The sequence below is a fragment of the Eumetopias jubatus genome, unplaced genomic scaffold (assembly GCF_037043125.1).
Source record: "Eumetopias jubatus isolate StellerSeaLion01/CBP00866 unplaced genomic scaffold, mEumJub1_p1.0 scaffold_7, whole genome shotgun sequence".
Taxonomy (NCBI): Eukaryota; Metazoa; Chordata; class Mammalia; order Carnivora; family Otariidae; genus Eumetopias; species Eumetopias jubatus.
This window is the reverse complement of record NW_028274813.1, coordinates 30,348,154-30,362,953: the sequence shown is the minus strand read 5'-3', so window position 1 is coordinate 30,362,953 and position 14,800 is coordinate 30,348,154. Positions and strand designations below refer to the sequence as shown.

Genomic DNA, 14,800 nt, shown 5'->3' with positions numbered 1-14,800 from the left:
ACTGTTAAGATATATCCATGCTGTCTTGAATTAAACATTTAAAAAGCTGCCAAAGTTGTGGCATACGGCAGTGTGGGATAAAGGACCGCCTTACTCCTCAGCATCAAAAAGGAAGTATTATTATTGCTTGCTTGTACTGTCCTCTTGAAAGTGAGAAAGTAATGCCCCATTCCTGTCAGTTGGAACTAACAAATACTGTACATTTGGGTTGACTTAAAGGTGGGGAATATAGGATTATGGGACTAAATTGAGGCTTTTAGAAAAAGATTTGAAGCAACAGAGATATTAAAATAGGGAATTGAGATTGAAGAGTAGATAGTGAGGCCAGATATAGTAAAAGCATTTTTAAAGAAACAATTCTCTTTAAATAAGTGACACGTACGTTTTGTGTATTCCTTTATACAATAGATGAACAGCATCTGTGTGGAAACTCTGGCTCAACTAGACGAGTTCCCTTTACCTTTGAGGGTGGGAAGTCAGGGGAGAGGCAGGCTCCGCTGCTGTTTCCATCTGTGACCTAGGCTCTGATTTGACCTAAGTCTGTCTTGATGCAGCGGCGCAGGCCAGCGAGGAGACAGTGTCATTCCGCCGTGAACGCAGCACATTTAGGCGCCAGGCAGTGCGGCGCCGGCACAATGCAGGGAGTAACCCTACCCCTCCCGCATTGCTCATCGGATCACCCCTAAGGTATGGTATTTTAAAATTCCACCAAGCTTAGCATGCATGTAACACACCTTCTGACCTGTTCTGTCAGTCCCAAGAAAGCATTCAGATAGCTTGTTCTCTTCCCTCCGGTTTCTCTCCTGTAGTTCTAAGTTCTTGGAGCTTTCTCTGCATGTCACCATGAGCCTGTTGCATTATGCATGCCTTATGTTGCACTATTCCAACAAAATGATCATATTGGTTTAGCCGATTTTAAATAGCAGAATTACTTTAGAGGCCTTAAGTCAGCTTTTCATTTTTTTTCCTACTCCAAATTAATATTAATGCAGCATCTTTTCCCTAGCGTCTGGACAATTTAATAGGAATAAATATGGATTGAGCAGTGAGCTTGTTGAGGAACACGGATAACTGGCCTCAGCTTGATAAGCCAGCTTGATTATTTTATTTCACTAAAATATGTATTTTGTATTGCTTAAAAATTGGTGTCCTTTATTTCATAATCACTAGGACCTGGTAAATGACAAGGAACTAAAATATTCCACTTATGGTAAAGTATGGTCAAGTGGGTATAAATGTATATATTTGCATATATCTATGTTGAATTTCTCAACTTCTATATAGCACTGAAGAAAAACATTTTTACTTTTCCCAATACTCCTAATTAAGAAAACACCTATTTATAATATTGGGAATAGTTTTCCATTAAAATTTTAGTGTTTTGTTCTCAAGTGTGTCTTATGAGACAAAAGATTGTCCTTTATTTTACAAATACACATACGGACAAAATGTTTTACATGTGCTTGCTTAAGCAGTGCATATATTATACCATATACTTTTATTAATCTCTGTGTTGAAAAACACCATTACCAAATTATTTTCCTACATTTTAATTTGAAATTCAAAAGGAAGAGCATTTGATGACATAACTGCTGTTGAATGCACAATAGATTAGAAGAGCCAAACCCCTTCCCTTGGTAAAATCTTGTTCTTGAGAGTAACAAAATGTTTACTTTTATATTCCCCTGGGATTTAAGACTTGCTTACTTTTCTGCATTTTACATTATAATCAGGAACTTCATCTTTTGTTGGTCATGTTCCTAATTAATCCTGCAGTAATACATAATTCTGTAAAAAGTAGTGTGGATTAGTTAAACCAACATTTAAAATATAAAAATGGGAAGGCACCAGTTAGAAAAACATCTGGTCTAGATATCTGAGCACTGTTGCTTTTTGTGGACCCTCCTCCTCTACATGCCCTTCACCTCTTTTCCTTTGCTCCTTGAAGTAATTTTTCCTTCTGCAGCTGGATTGGGGGGTCTAGTCCCAACCTGCAGAAAGAGCTCAGCATTTCAGTTTACTTTTTGTTTTGTTTTTTTCTAACCGCTTCATTTTGCCCCTTGAATAATACTTGGCCATAGCCATGTTTGCTTTCTTACTCCATATTGATATTTCTTAATCCTTTTTTTTAACTTTCTCCTTTTAGTCTTTACAAATCTTTTATTCTTTGCCACAAATGAGCCTGCTGGATCCCACTCACCAAACAAATGCAGACAAATTACTTTTTTTCTTTGCCTGGTGGAATATTAAAGAACTGTCTTCTAACTCTAGCCAATTATGTAGAATTTTATAGGATTTTAAATATATCACCAGTCAACTGAGGATATGGTATGAAGCTTATTTGTAAAGGGCTCACGTTAGAAGTTTTCTAAAGCAGTCTAGTAGTCAGCATGTAGATTTTATTATGGTTCCAGGATATTTCCAGTATAAAGTTTGCATGTATCTTAAATAGGCTGACTTCATTATGGATGAAATAAGATAAAATTTAGCTTAGAGGAATTAAGAGAAACACCAATTTGATAAAATCTTTTTTTAATTGCAAAAAAATTCAGGTAGTAAATTCTCAGCTTGAGTTACATAATAATCTCATCTTTAAATATGGATGGCATGGTCATGGAAAACTTGAAAAACTTATTTGTCCAAAGGAAATGGAATAGGAGTGATAATAATTTAATTACAGTTATGTAAATACCAGTAAAATGTACTAACTTATTTTAAACTTTAATGACTAGTTTAAGTATTTGACAATCAAAAGCAACTTGATAAAATGTGTCTCCAAGGATTGTGAGTGAATCATAAATTTTAAGAGTTCCATATTTATCTGGTTTTATCAACCCAAATATATCTTTTAGTACTGTAGTTAATGGACTGGAATGAAAAGAAATTAGTACATTTTGGGAAAGGGAAAAAAGCTTTATTGTATTCCTATGTTTATTTTTTTAAGTATTACAAGATTGAAAGATCTGTAATCAAATAAGGTCATAGTGGTTACAACAGTCCATGGTTAGAAATTCATAGGGATCATTTTGTGGTGCTCAGGAATAAATCCACCAAATATTTGTTGTTTGTGTACTGTGTTTAAAACAATCTTTTAAGTGTTCTCTGGAATCTGGAGATTCATAAGAATAATGCAATCATACTCTTAGGGTTTATTTCTTAGTTGTGGAGACACATACAAAAACAACAATATAAGACAGAGTGTGCCAAATACTAAATAAGTAGTACAGAGGAAGGAAAGACCAAGACCAGCTATTTTTTTCTGCTGTTTAAATTGGAAATGTTAATTGGTAAGATTGCATGTCAGTGATGCTATTGATAGCCAATAATTAGACCTAAATTTCTACCTTTCCTTTTCTATGTTGTAAAATAGTTTCTGCCTTTTCTCAAACTGGTAGTTTTGATAGATAGATAATTGGTACTTTAAAAAATATTAGTTCCTGTCAATTATTAGTTAGGTAAAGTACAACCCACCAGGAGTAGTTTTCCTACCAACTTCTGCAGAAATGACAGGCTTTTTTGTTGAAGGATTCTGAAAACAGGAATTGAAGGGACATAACATTTATGACTAGCTTTTGATGTTCAAAACTTGACGGCCAGATAGATTTTCACTTGTTTCCTTGGTTTCTCTTATTCTGGAATTGATTTCCATGCATTGCCTGATATTTTAAAAACCTTTTTGTATATTTGGATATGTTGAGGATTACTGTATTCTCAAATGTGTTCACATTAAAATACATCTAACTGTCATATAGCACCTTTTTGACTTTAAGTGAAAACAAAAAAGGATAGAAAAATTTGTTGAGTACTTATTGTATAAAATTCTTAATGTCTTTCAAATCAGAAGGGACCTAATACTTGAACTACTTAAAACATTTTATTTCTCAGAATTTTCCCCCTTGTGAAATTTGGTCATTTTTGTAAGGTTTGTGAATACCTTTAGATAGATTTTGAGGAAGAGTAACAGACTTACTATGTATATTTGGAAGATACAGCCATATTTGATTATATTAGTTCCCAAGATCATCCCTTGATTTATGTTGATTGTACAGAGATTCTGCTCCAAAGAAGTTATTAAATGAATACTTTCATAGTTATGACTTAAAAAAATAATGCAAGTAAGCATCGACAAGTCAACATTGTGTGGACTTGGTTTTTTTCATGTGTTCTATACATTCCCGTGCTCTACTTAGAGTGTATACTTTTCTTTGGCTCTAAAAGAAGCCTGAAATGTGAATGTTCAGGTAGTGATGGGTAATAGAACGTTCTGTGGTGGTGGAAATACCTATCTAATTCACACTGTCCAATGTGGTGGGCACTTGTTACTAGCTGCTCTCTGGTAGCTTTTAGCTATGATAGCTGCTAGCTATTTTATGTGGCTGTTGAGCACTTGCAATGTGCTTAGTGGGACTGAGGAACTAAAATTTAAGTTGAGGTGGTCACATGTGGTTACCATAACAGACAGTGTAATTCCAGAGTGGCTTCTGTTGCTATAACCACAAGCTTAAGCAACATAAGCAATATTTTCTATGTAGTCTTTTATTCATGGTTACTTCACATTACAGCTCTTTTCATAGTCTGTGCAGATGAGTTTGTTTTATAGGCATCACAGAAACCAATGCATTGAATTCAAAACATTAAAAAGAAGTTGATACTCAAGAAAATGATAAAATAACTGAATGAGGCCATCTTAAGCAGCATTTTCTTTTTTTTTTTCCTAAAAGGTCTAATTTAATAACAAAATGCAGAGTTACTTTGAGTATCATGTAGAGAATGACATATAATAATTATACTGAAAATATTTCCATGAGTTTCATCACTTTAAATTTGAGTTTTATACTAAGAACATTAAAATTCATAGTATTTTAAAATAAACATCTAAAATATAAAATGAGTTAAGAATATAATACTTTCTTAATTATAGATTTTTAGATATTTAGGTGATTTTTATAAATTTAATAAATGACAAACTTCTAATAAAATACCAAGTATTTTAAAAAATCTGTTAAGATTTTAAAAAGACTGTAATATCCCTTGAGAAATTACTGGTTTCCAAATTACTTTTAAGATTTTCTAAAATGATGGGTCCTTGTTAATGAAACAATGAAATGGATTGGAGAAGGCAGTAACATGTATATAGAGCCTGTGGCCTTCTTTAAAAAATATGTAGGCGTTTCATAGAAAAAAAAAAAACTTTATAAATTAATCACACTTCCAGCATCCCAGCATCATTTGTATTTCACTTGGTTGAGTTGGTGTTTGTTACTCTGTTTCTCTTACACTAGTTTGTGATTTTCTTTTGATTCAAAATTGTCACCTTGGTTGCATTTGATAAAGATTTCTTTAGTTTTCAAGTGCATAAAAACTTTGTTTTCTTGTGAATTTGAGATGCCGGAATATTTGAAAGCACAATTCTAGAATTATTATAAAGGTTATAAATAAAAGTGCATATTTAAACTGAACAAGAGGATTTATCTGTTGGGAACCAGCTACAACCCACATAGATTTAATGTGCTTGTGTTTCTTTGCTGCTTTCTTTGTCCTTGTACTAGAATTTTGTTGGCTTGCAGTGGGAAAAAGTCACAGATTGATTAGCTTATATATACATTAAACGTTTGCTGTGTTCATCACTATGTTCTAAGGACCAGAAGATTTAAGACACCATTATAATCTGTATATTTTACAAAGTTTGTTAGCTCTTTCTTAGGTTACACTGAAAAAATCAGGTTACATTTCGAAATAGTTTTCTATGTTGACTTCATTCTAGCTATTGTTTTTTCTTTTCTTCCCTGTAATGTCTCCCCAATCCATCTTTTTTCCTAGCCTTCAAGATGGTCAGCAAGGCCAGCAGTCCACAGCCCAGGTCAAAGTCCAGTCCCGCCCCCCTTCCCAGGCTGCAGTGCTCAGTGCTAGTGCGTCCTTGCTGGTGAGAAATGGGAGTATCCACTTAGAAGCCTCACATGACAATGCATCTGCTGTAGGCGGCAGCAGTTTGCACGATGAACTTGGTATGCAGGCCTTATGTAATCTTGGTGATAACAAAACTATAATGCAGCACATAATGGGTAACAATGATTGCGCTTCTTTTGTGAGATAGCTTCATTTGGAACTATGCATAAGAGCACTTTTTATAGGATATGTCCAGTGTGTGAGGAAAATTTGACTTGCTTTTCCATTTTCTGTTTTTCTCTCAACATTTATTCTGCATTTTTTTTTAGCATGTCTATTATTGATAGGTAGTTAAAAAAGTATTAATAAATGTTCATGCTTTAGTGTTCTCTTATAATGATTCGGGCAATTCTGTTATTCCTTGGCACTTACACCATGAGGGGAAATGTTGATGTTTTAAAAGTTATTTTGATTAAACCTTGATTTCTTTGAATTCACTGCATGTGCTTCATGAAAAGCATAAATACTTTCTAATGGTGTATTACTACAGAATCTTTCTTTTGGGTATTCTATATTTCACTTCAATATCTGTCACCTGAAATAGACTTACTCTAATCCTAAATGCAGTACTCTGAGGGTGCCATGGCTCTACACTAATATCAATAACTTCATCAAGTTTTTTCTTTTTCCTTTTAATACATCTATAAATATAAGTTACTAATATCCACTCAAATACCTGTTCTGTACCTTAAAGACAGTATTTATTACTGCTTTGGTCTTCTGCTTCTCTATATAATCCATCTTTCTTGTGTTCAGAATGCAGATTAATAACAATTTAAGTTAATACAATGAAGAAAATTTTATTAAAAAACACAGTTGAAAGCATTACATTTGCTCACCGTGATTTTGTTAATCCATGTTTATAACTGTGTTTCATTTATAAAGATGATAATCCACTTGACACTTTGGCTAGAAGGATGTGTGGTGTAAGGTGTCCAGTTTCATGTGCTATTTGTTGACTTCTCATTTTGTAAAAATCCTTATTAGTTCCAGAGAGTTAACAAGTATTAAATATGCATATTGATGACAATAATTATCTTTAGCAAATCTTAGAGTAACTTGAAAATGGTCACTAAGATATTTATAACATTAGCATATATAGTGATTTCAAAATAAAAAGAGAAGACAATAAAACATTTAAATTTTAGAGTGCTTTTGTGTTTGCGTTTGTAATTTGGAAAAGCAAGGGAGTTTATTAGGAGGGTCCTCAGTTTAGTTACTTGCTTAGAGTTAAAATATTGATACTTTTTTTAGTTGTAAATATATTCAGTTAATGTCTTTCTATCACTGTTTCTCTCATAACCCCCAAAGTCTTTGGAACAGAGGATTTGTCAGTTTGTGCATATAAAATTACAGTGACCGTCACCATTGCCCATTGGGTCTGTGGTAGCAGATTTGCTAAAATAAAAGGCTTAATTTTTATCTGTTTTGGATTTTTAGACTTCTGTCAAATGGAGCATAAAATGATGCAGTAGATGATTTTCCTCTATAAAAACCTAATTTACTTGAAAAACTTGGTAAGAGAACCTTCATTGTAAAATCTCATCTTCAATCCACTGCAGATTATTGAAAATAGGTACATATGAATTCTCTACACAGTTCTGAAGATGAAGTCTGGAGGTGACATTAGCATCTGTGGGTGAATATTCAGGATGTTGTCTTGAAATATGGATTTTTTTCTTACCTGCCTTCTGGTAGCTAGTTATTGACCTGTGGTAGCTGGATGCTGCCAAATTGAATGTATTGTGATAATGAGCACAAACCAAGCAACGGTGGACAGTGTATACCTGTTCCATATCAAATGAAGTTGGCAAAAAAAGATCCTGAAAACGGGCTGCAGTTGAACTTAAAGGAATTGTAGAGACACTGATTTTTATAATATATTCCACTAGAATATTTTTGTTGCATGGTTTAATTTCTACATGATTATAATTAACAGTGGTAAGATTATTTTGGGTAAATGAATTTGGATACTCAGATGTTAAAGTTAGTCATGATATTGGGGCGCCTGGGTAGCTCAGTTGGTTAAGCGTCTGCCTTCTGCTCATGTCATATTCCTGGAGTCCCGGCACGAGCCCTGCATCAGGCTCCCTGCCCAGTGGGGAGTCTGCTTCTCCTTCTGCCCCTCACCCTGCTCATGCTCTCTCTCTCATTCTCTTTCTCAAATAAATAAATAAAATCTTAATAAAGTTAGTCATGATATTCCCTAAAAGTATGGAATATTTAAAAAGGATTGTTTCTAAATTTAGCTTCTTCAGATGAAAATTTTTTAAATGTACAAATCTATACATGTGAAAATGTATATATATACATAATACATTTATATAAAACATTCATATATATATACACACATTCATACATGTGTATGTTTGAGTGTATATAAATGTTTGCATCTGTACACATGTATAGATTATAATTGGTTGTTTAAGCAAAGGTATAGCTTTTTTGGATTAAAGGAAACTTGCAACCAGGCACTGTTTAATTCTAAGCCTAGGTAGTTTTCTTAACTGTTTCTCCATCTTTACTTTGTGGTGTCATACTAGATAACCACATCCATTTCCTATATTAAACCCTGAGAAACCTTATTTCTCTGTTGAATTTTAACTAGCATTTCAAGGTTACCAGGTAACATTAGACATGGTGGAAAAATTCACTGAAGATGCTGTTTTATGGATTTTATTAGTAGCTTTTTCAGCTGAAGAAAATATTTTCATCGTACATACTCAGCAGGCATAATTGTTAATCATAGTTAATTTTAAAAAACTGAATTATAAGTATATAACTTAGAACCTGGTTGGAAAAATTGGGGTGATTTTCTCATTTATAGACTTCATGCAAAAAGAAAAGGTTCAAATGATATAAGTGATAGATAAGTTTTGAAGTTAACATCTTTAAAAAGGCAATTACTATCTAAGAATTTCTCAAGTCTTTCAGTGTAACATATTTTTTTTAACCACATCTTAAAGGTTAATTTCCTTTTCATCAGTCTTTTAGTGGACTCATTTGTTTGCAGTTGATTTCCTACTATATTCTGAATTTATGCAGTTATACTTAATAAAACAAGCTGTGCTTAGTGCCCAGATGAGTCACCCGGGAGACTGAATCTGGGTAGCCTTAAAGTTCTTAGATCTGTTAGGCTTTTTCTATAAAACTTGGCAATCGCTTCTTAGTTTTTATGTTAATCTCAGCTTCCTCTTGTAAATTAAGACTAATAAATTGATGTAATGCCTGTATAGTTGATAATTAAACTCTTAGTATGTAGCTCATCTCAGAGGAAATGTTCTAGATAAGGTCTGGTAAAGCAGGAAAACTTACGTGTGTTTTTTTTCTGTGTATGAAATTGGTGGCCAGTGGTGAGGAATGGTTTTGAAAAAGTATATATAAAATTACATAAAATTTCCATGTAAAAGGTAAACTGTTATAGACAAGAAATGAAGACAAGTTTATATCTATGTTTAAAATATAAAATATGTAAATATCAGATGGTATTCCTCTGATCAATTTAAGACTTTCTTAATTTCATTAATGCATTAGAGGTTTAAAAAGTGATGTGTGAATTGATTTTTTTCTAAGGTTTTCTTTTGTTTCATTGCTATGCAAGATTGACAAAGAAGGTATTCTTTGAGATAATCTGCTTTACTACAGAACTTATTAACTCGAAAATGTGGTCAGCTCTAGAAAAAGTCTTAAATCGGGCAGTACCCTATTACCCTTTTTATTAAGCGGTTTATAACAGCTCTGCATTATTAAGCAGAAATATGATTTGGAGGCTTTTAAATTTTTTACTTTAAGGAGCAGGGGCTTAGGTACTTTCAGATTTTTATTAGAGTTAGTCTTGGTGTTTAAAAAGGTTATATATATTATGTACTATTCTTAGCATTTTGTGCTACATTATAGGCACTTCCTTGTTACTATAAATACAGAGTTAAGAGGGTATAAGGGATCTGAGTCTATACTTCAGTGCCCTATGTTATGGCAGATAATTTTTATTCATCTAAACGAAAAGTTAGATTCTTTTTGCAGCAACTTTGATCTTGTCCTTTATTCTTTATTGTTATTTTTGAATACATAAAAATATTCTATTTTATTTGGGGCGGCAACACAAAGTATATACAAATGAAAGTAAATGTTTATTTCTTTTGAAGCAGTAAATGTCCTTTGTTATAGCTAAAAGGAAATATTAATGGGTTTGGGGATATATTCTTCCTTTTGATAAAATTAGAATGTGCTTTTCTCATTCTTATAACAGAAATACAGGTTTAGAAATACTCAAAAATATAATGAAAAGTCATCTGTAATTTCATCACTTAGAGATATTCACTATTGAAATTTTATGAATTTTCCTTCCTGTCTTTTTTAATGCATACATTTATATACTTTTCTGAGACGGAATTGGGATCATGATGCGTGACTTTTGTGTTACCATATGAGCTTTGTATCTTTTTTCACTTAGCACGTGTGTTATTTACTCATGTTATTGTTCTTTAAGTTGTTTGTAGGTGATGGCATGTTATTTTATCTCTTAAATCTCCATGAAAGGCAGTATAGCATAATAGACTCTAGAGTCAGACTTCATGGCTTCTAGTCCACGCTCTGCTACTTACTAGCTGTGTTACCTTGGTCAAGTTATTTTCTCTCCCTGTGCATCAGTTTCCTCATTTATCAAAGGCTCAGTAATAATAATACTTAACAGGTTTTTAGTGAGGATTATTATATCTATTAAAATGTGCAAAGCAATTAGAATAATTGCTGGCAATAAGAAGTCAATTACGTAAATAATAATTGCTATTAATGTTAATAATCATTGTTATTAACATTAATCATAGTTTATTTAACCAGTTAACCCCATTGTTAGTCTTCAGGTTGATTCATGATATTTCCTATTGTAGTAAACACTGTGCTGAACATCCTTTACATAAACCTTTCAGTACAGCTGTGGTTATTTCCTTAGAATAAATATTTTGAAGGGAATCATCCAGGGGAATAAACATTTTTGGGGCTTTGACATATACTGTCAGTTGCTTTATGGAAGCTTGTCCCAGTTTACACTTTATCTGGCAGGATTTGATAGTGTATGTTTTATCTCTCCAAATATTATAAATGAAACATAAACCTAGATAAACTTTATCTGCTCTAACCTTATCCCCTGGACAGTGCTCAGAAGTTTATTGCTGTTACTGTGGAAAGACTTCTAGTATATTATTTTTAAAAGTTTTGGATGCCTGAACTGCTCTAGGAATTTTGCACAAGATAACAGGGACTGGTTGAGATATCCAATTTGTTTCTTGCTTGTCTCTGTTGTAAAGAATTCACTGAAGTACTAGACTAGATTATCACTTTCTAACATTAACATTTTTAAGATCCTAAGTTAAATTTGGTTAATGTATGCATTAACTGAAATACAGGTTGGATTCTTCATTGGAGGATCCCCTCCCCCGCCGCCCCAGCCCCTCGCCAATCAGTGACTGAAATAAAAGAGAAGTTTACATGTCTCTCAAACAGTTTAATGGGAGCTGTCCCCAGCAGATGGGTTGGTTCTGGTTTCTTCCACATGTGGCTTCCCTGCTGGTCCATGGTGACTACTCCAGTTGTTGACATTTATCTGAAAAACAGGAAGAGAAGTGTTGCTAAAAAACATAAGGACAGTTAGCCCATATCTTTCACATTGTGACTTGAGACATGTGCCTGTCACTTTCTCTCACCTCCTGTGGGTCCATACATAGTCACATGGCAACTTCTAGCTGCAGGAGAGGCTAGCTAGGAAATGTCTCTAATTAGGTGGACACAGGCCCAGCTGAGATTCAGTGAGGGGAATGTCATATTATGGAAAGGAAAAGGAAAGGATGAATACTGGAGGTCAGTCATCAGTCTTTGCCACAATAAACACTTCAAATCAGTAAGATAAAGATTAATAACTAGAAAAGTTGAGAGTTTAAAAAAATACAGGTGGTTTGCAATCATAGGCAAACAGTTCAGCTTTACTCATAATTTTTTATTTTTATTTATTTTTATTTTTTTTAAAGATTTTTTTATTTATTTATTGAGAGAGAGAGAATGGTAGAGAGAGAGCATGAGAGGGAAGAAGGTCAGAGGGAGAAGCAGACTCCCCGCTGAGCAGGGAGCCCGATGCGGGACTCGATCCTGGGACTCCAGGATCGTGACCTGAGCCGAAGGCAGTCACTTAACCAACTGAGCCACCCAGGCGCCCAACTCATAATTTTTTAAATTGCAAGTTAAAAACAAGGTTGAGATCTTTTTCATCTTTGAATGTGTAGTATGTCTATTATTGGAAAGGGTCTGAAGATTGAATGCTTTTGGAGGGCAGTTTAGAACTATAGACCAAAAATGTCGATGGCTTTTAATCTATAGATTTTACAAACTGGCAAAGATATATGTACATGGATATTCATTGTAGCATTGTTTGTAATTTTGAAAAACAATCTAAATGAAATCTTTAAAAAAATAAATAAATGTCTGTTAGAGAACCCCTAAAAGAAACAATAGTACATAAACATAGTATCATATTTAGAACTTGATGCATCTTTATTATTGACATGAAAAGTTAAGCTAGTTAGTAAGCAAAAGAAGTAAATTTTAGAAAATGTGTGTGAGGAGAGGGTTCTAATTGTCTTAGGACAAATGTACATAAAAATTATTCAGGAGAACACAGTGGCAGTCTCTAGGGAGTGGGGAACTTCTTTGTTTTATATACTACTTTTGAATCTGATGACGCATGGTATTTTTAAAAATGAAATGCAAAAACAAAACAACAAATATCACTCTCTCCAAAATCTTGATTTGTACTTTGTAGTAATTCCACTGACTATGTGCTGTCTCATACTCATCCATCTACTGAGACTGTTACCTGACCGGTCATTTTTTCTTCGTTTCTAAATCAATTTTATTGATCTATAATTTAGGTATGATAAATTGCATCCATTTAACATGTACAATTGGATGAGTTGTAATAGATGTGCACACCTTTGAAATACTACAATGGAGATACAGAACATTTCCATCATCTTCAAAAGATTTATTGTTGCCTCCATTGCAGTCCATGTGTCCTCTGCCTCCACCACAGGCAGCTGCTGTGTACTTTATATCATTATGGTTTTCCCTCTTCTAGGAGTTCATTTAAATGCAGTCATAATACGGCCTTTTGCACCTAATGTGATGCTTTTGAGTTCATCGTTGTGCATGGGTTAGTTTATTCTTTTTTTGTGCTGACTATTATTCCATTGTATAATGTATGTATATTGTGTAGCCATTCATCTGCTAGATGTTTGTGTTGTCTCCAGGCCATCGTTAATAAAACTTAACTGTTTTCAAAAGTGATTTTACATTCTCACCAGCAGTGTATGCGAATTGCGCTTGTTCCCATTCTTGTCCCAGTTTGTTATTGTTGGCCTTTAAAATTTTGGCCCCAATGGTTGTATCTTACTGTGGCTTAAATTTGCATTTCTCTTACGAGTAAGGATGATGGGCATCTTTTGATGTGTTAATTAGTTATATATAAGTCTTCCTTTGTGACGTGTGTCCAGATCTTTTGCTCACTTTTAAAATTGGGTTATTATTGAGGTGTGAGGTTTTTTTTTATATTTTAGATATAATTTGTCAGATACAAATTACAAATATTTTCTCCAATTCTGTGTCTTGCCTTTTTGTTTACCTGATCATTTATAATGTTGTCAGTATCGTTGTCATGTTGTAGATTTTACCAAGATAAGGAAGACATCCCTTTGAAAGAAAATGTGAGCAGATGATGAAATCATAGCAGAATATGAACTTGTACATTCACTTTTGGAAGGTTCACCTGATCCTGGGGATTAGGTAGTGAGAGTGGAGACTTAATGAATTAAGGCATGTGGTGTTGAGTCAGAACTAGAGGACAATGGCCATGTCAGTAAAATATATCCGCAAATCTATTTTACTGTTGCCAAGCTGTAGAGACCTCTGTCTTTCCTTACTAGTCCTCAAAGGCTCTTTCTTCTCATACCTGCTCTTTTCCTTATTATTCCCCTGTTTGAAAAACCTAGCACGGTGTTGAACATTCCAGGAAGAAGGACTGGTTCTCAGTATTGAAACTTTTAAGTACAAGTAGCATAGTGACTTGATTATCATGGTAGTACAATAGTTAAAAAGGTTTTAGAAGCCTAAGGCTTTTGGTCCAGGGCAGGGGTTGGCAAACTATGGCCGGTGGGGTAAATCCTTTCAGCTTGATGCTTATTTTTAAAAATGAAATAAAATAAATAAATATATGTTATGTGTTTTCTGTGGCTGCTTTCATGCTGCAATAGCAGTCTTGAATTGTTGCATCTGACCATCTGTCCTGCACAGCCTAGAGTATTTATTTTCTGGCCTTCTATAGAAAAAGTTTGCTGACCCCTGGTCTGGAGAAACAAGCCCATTAACCCATAAGCAGAAATAAAATGAATCCTTTCTGTCAGGGTGAAAACTCATGTTTCCTCAGAGACTCATAGGTACCATTCATGATAATAAGGGTGGCGCTATCCAAGAAACTGGGACTAGTCTTAAAGGTCTTGTCTCTTAAAAGTATAATAATATATTCATTGAAGTAGCATTGTGAACACAATACTCCTCACATCAGAAATAAGCACTTTTTGTAGAGTACTTAAGTAGTCATGTAGAAGTATGTGGTTCTCCAGCAGCCTTCTAGTATATGTGCTGCTGAAGTGAGCACATCCTCTGACAGCCTTCTAAAAAGCACTTTATAAAGCTGCCTCCCTTGTATCTGGCTTTCCTCTTGTAGCCCCTGCCTGCCCACCCTAAGAGTTAATACTAGAAAAGAAAGAACTCGTTTAACGGTGTACCAGGATTAGGCTTAGAGGATGCA

At 34.0% G+C, this 14,800-nt stretch overlaps 1 protein-coding gene across 5 annotated transcripts in view; it reads left to right on the top strand.

Annotated features, from left to right (window-relative positions):
- Positions 1–14,800, top strand: part of PCNX1 (pecanex 1) — a 151,497-nt gene that overhangs the window by 69,420 nt on the left and 67,277 nt on the right. For 3 of the 5 annotated variants that reach the window (XM_088024557.1, XM_028126144.2, XM_088024558.1), the window contains 2 exons: positions 555–687; positions 5,821–6,005. The exons of the other annotated variants lie outside the window; for them this stretch is intronic. In XM_088024557.1, coding sequence (XP_087880683.1) covers positions 555–687; positions 5,821–6,005 — 318 coding nt within the window. The remainder of the gene's footprint in view (positions 1–554; positions 688–5,820; positions 6,006–14,800) is intronic. 5 annotated transcript variants of the gene reach the window in all.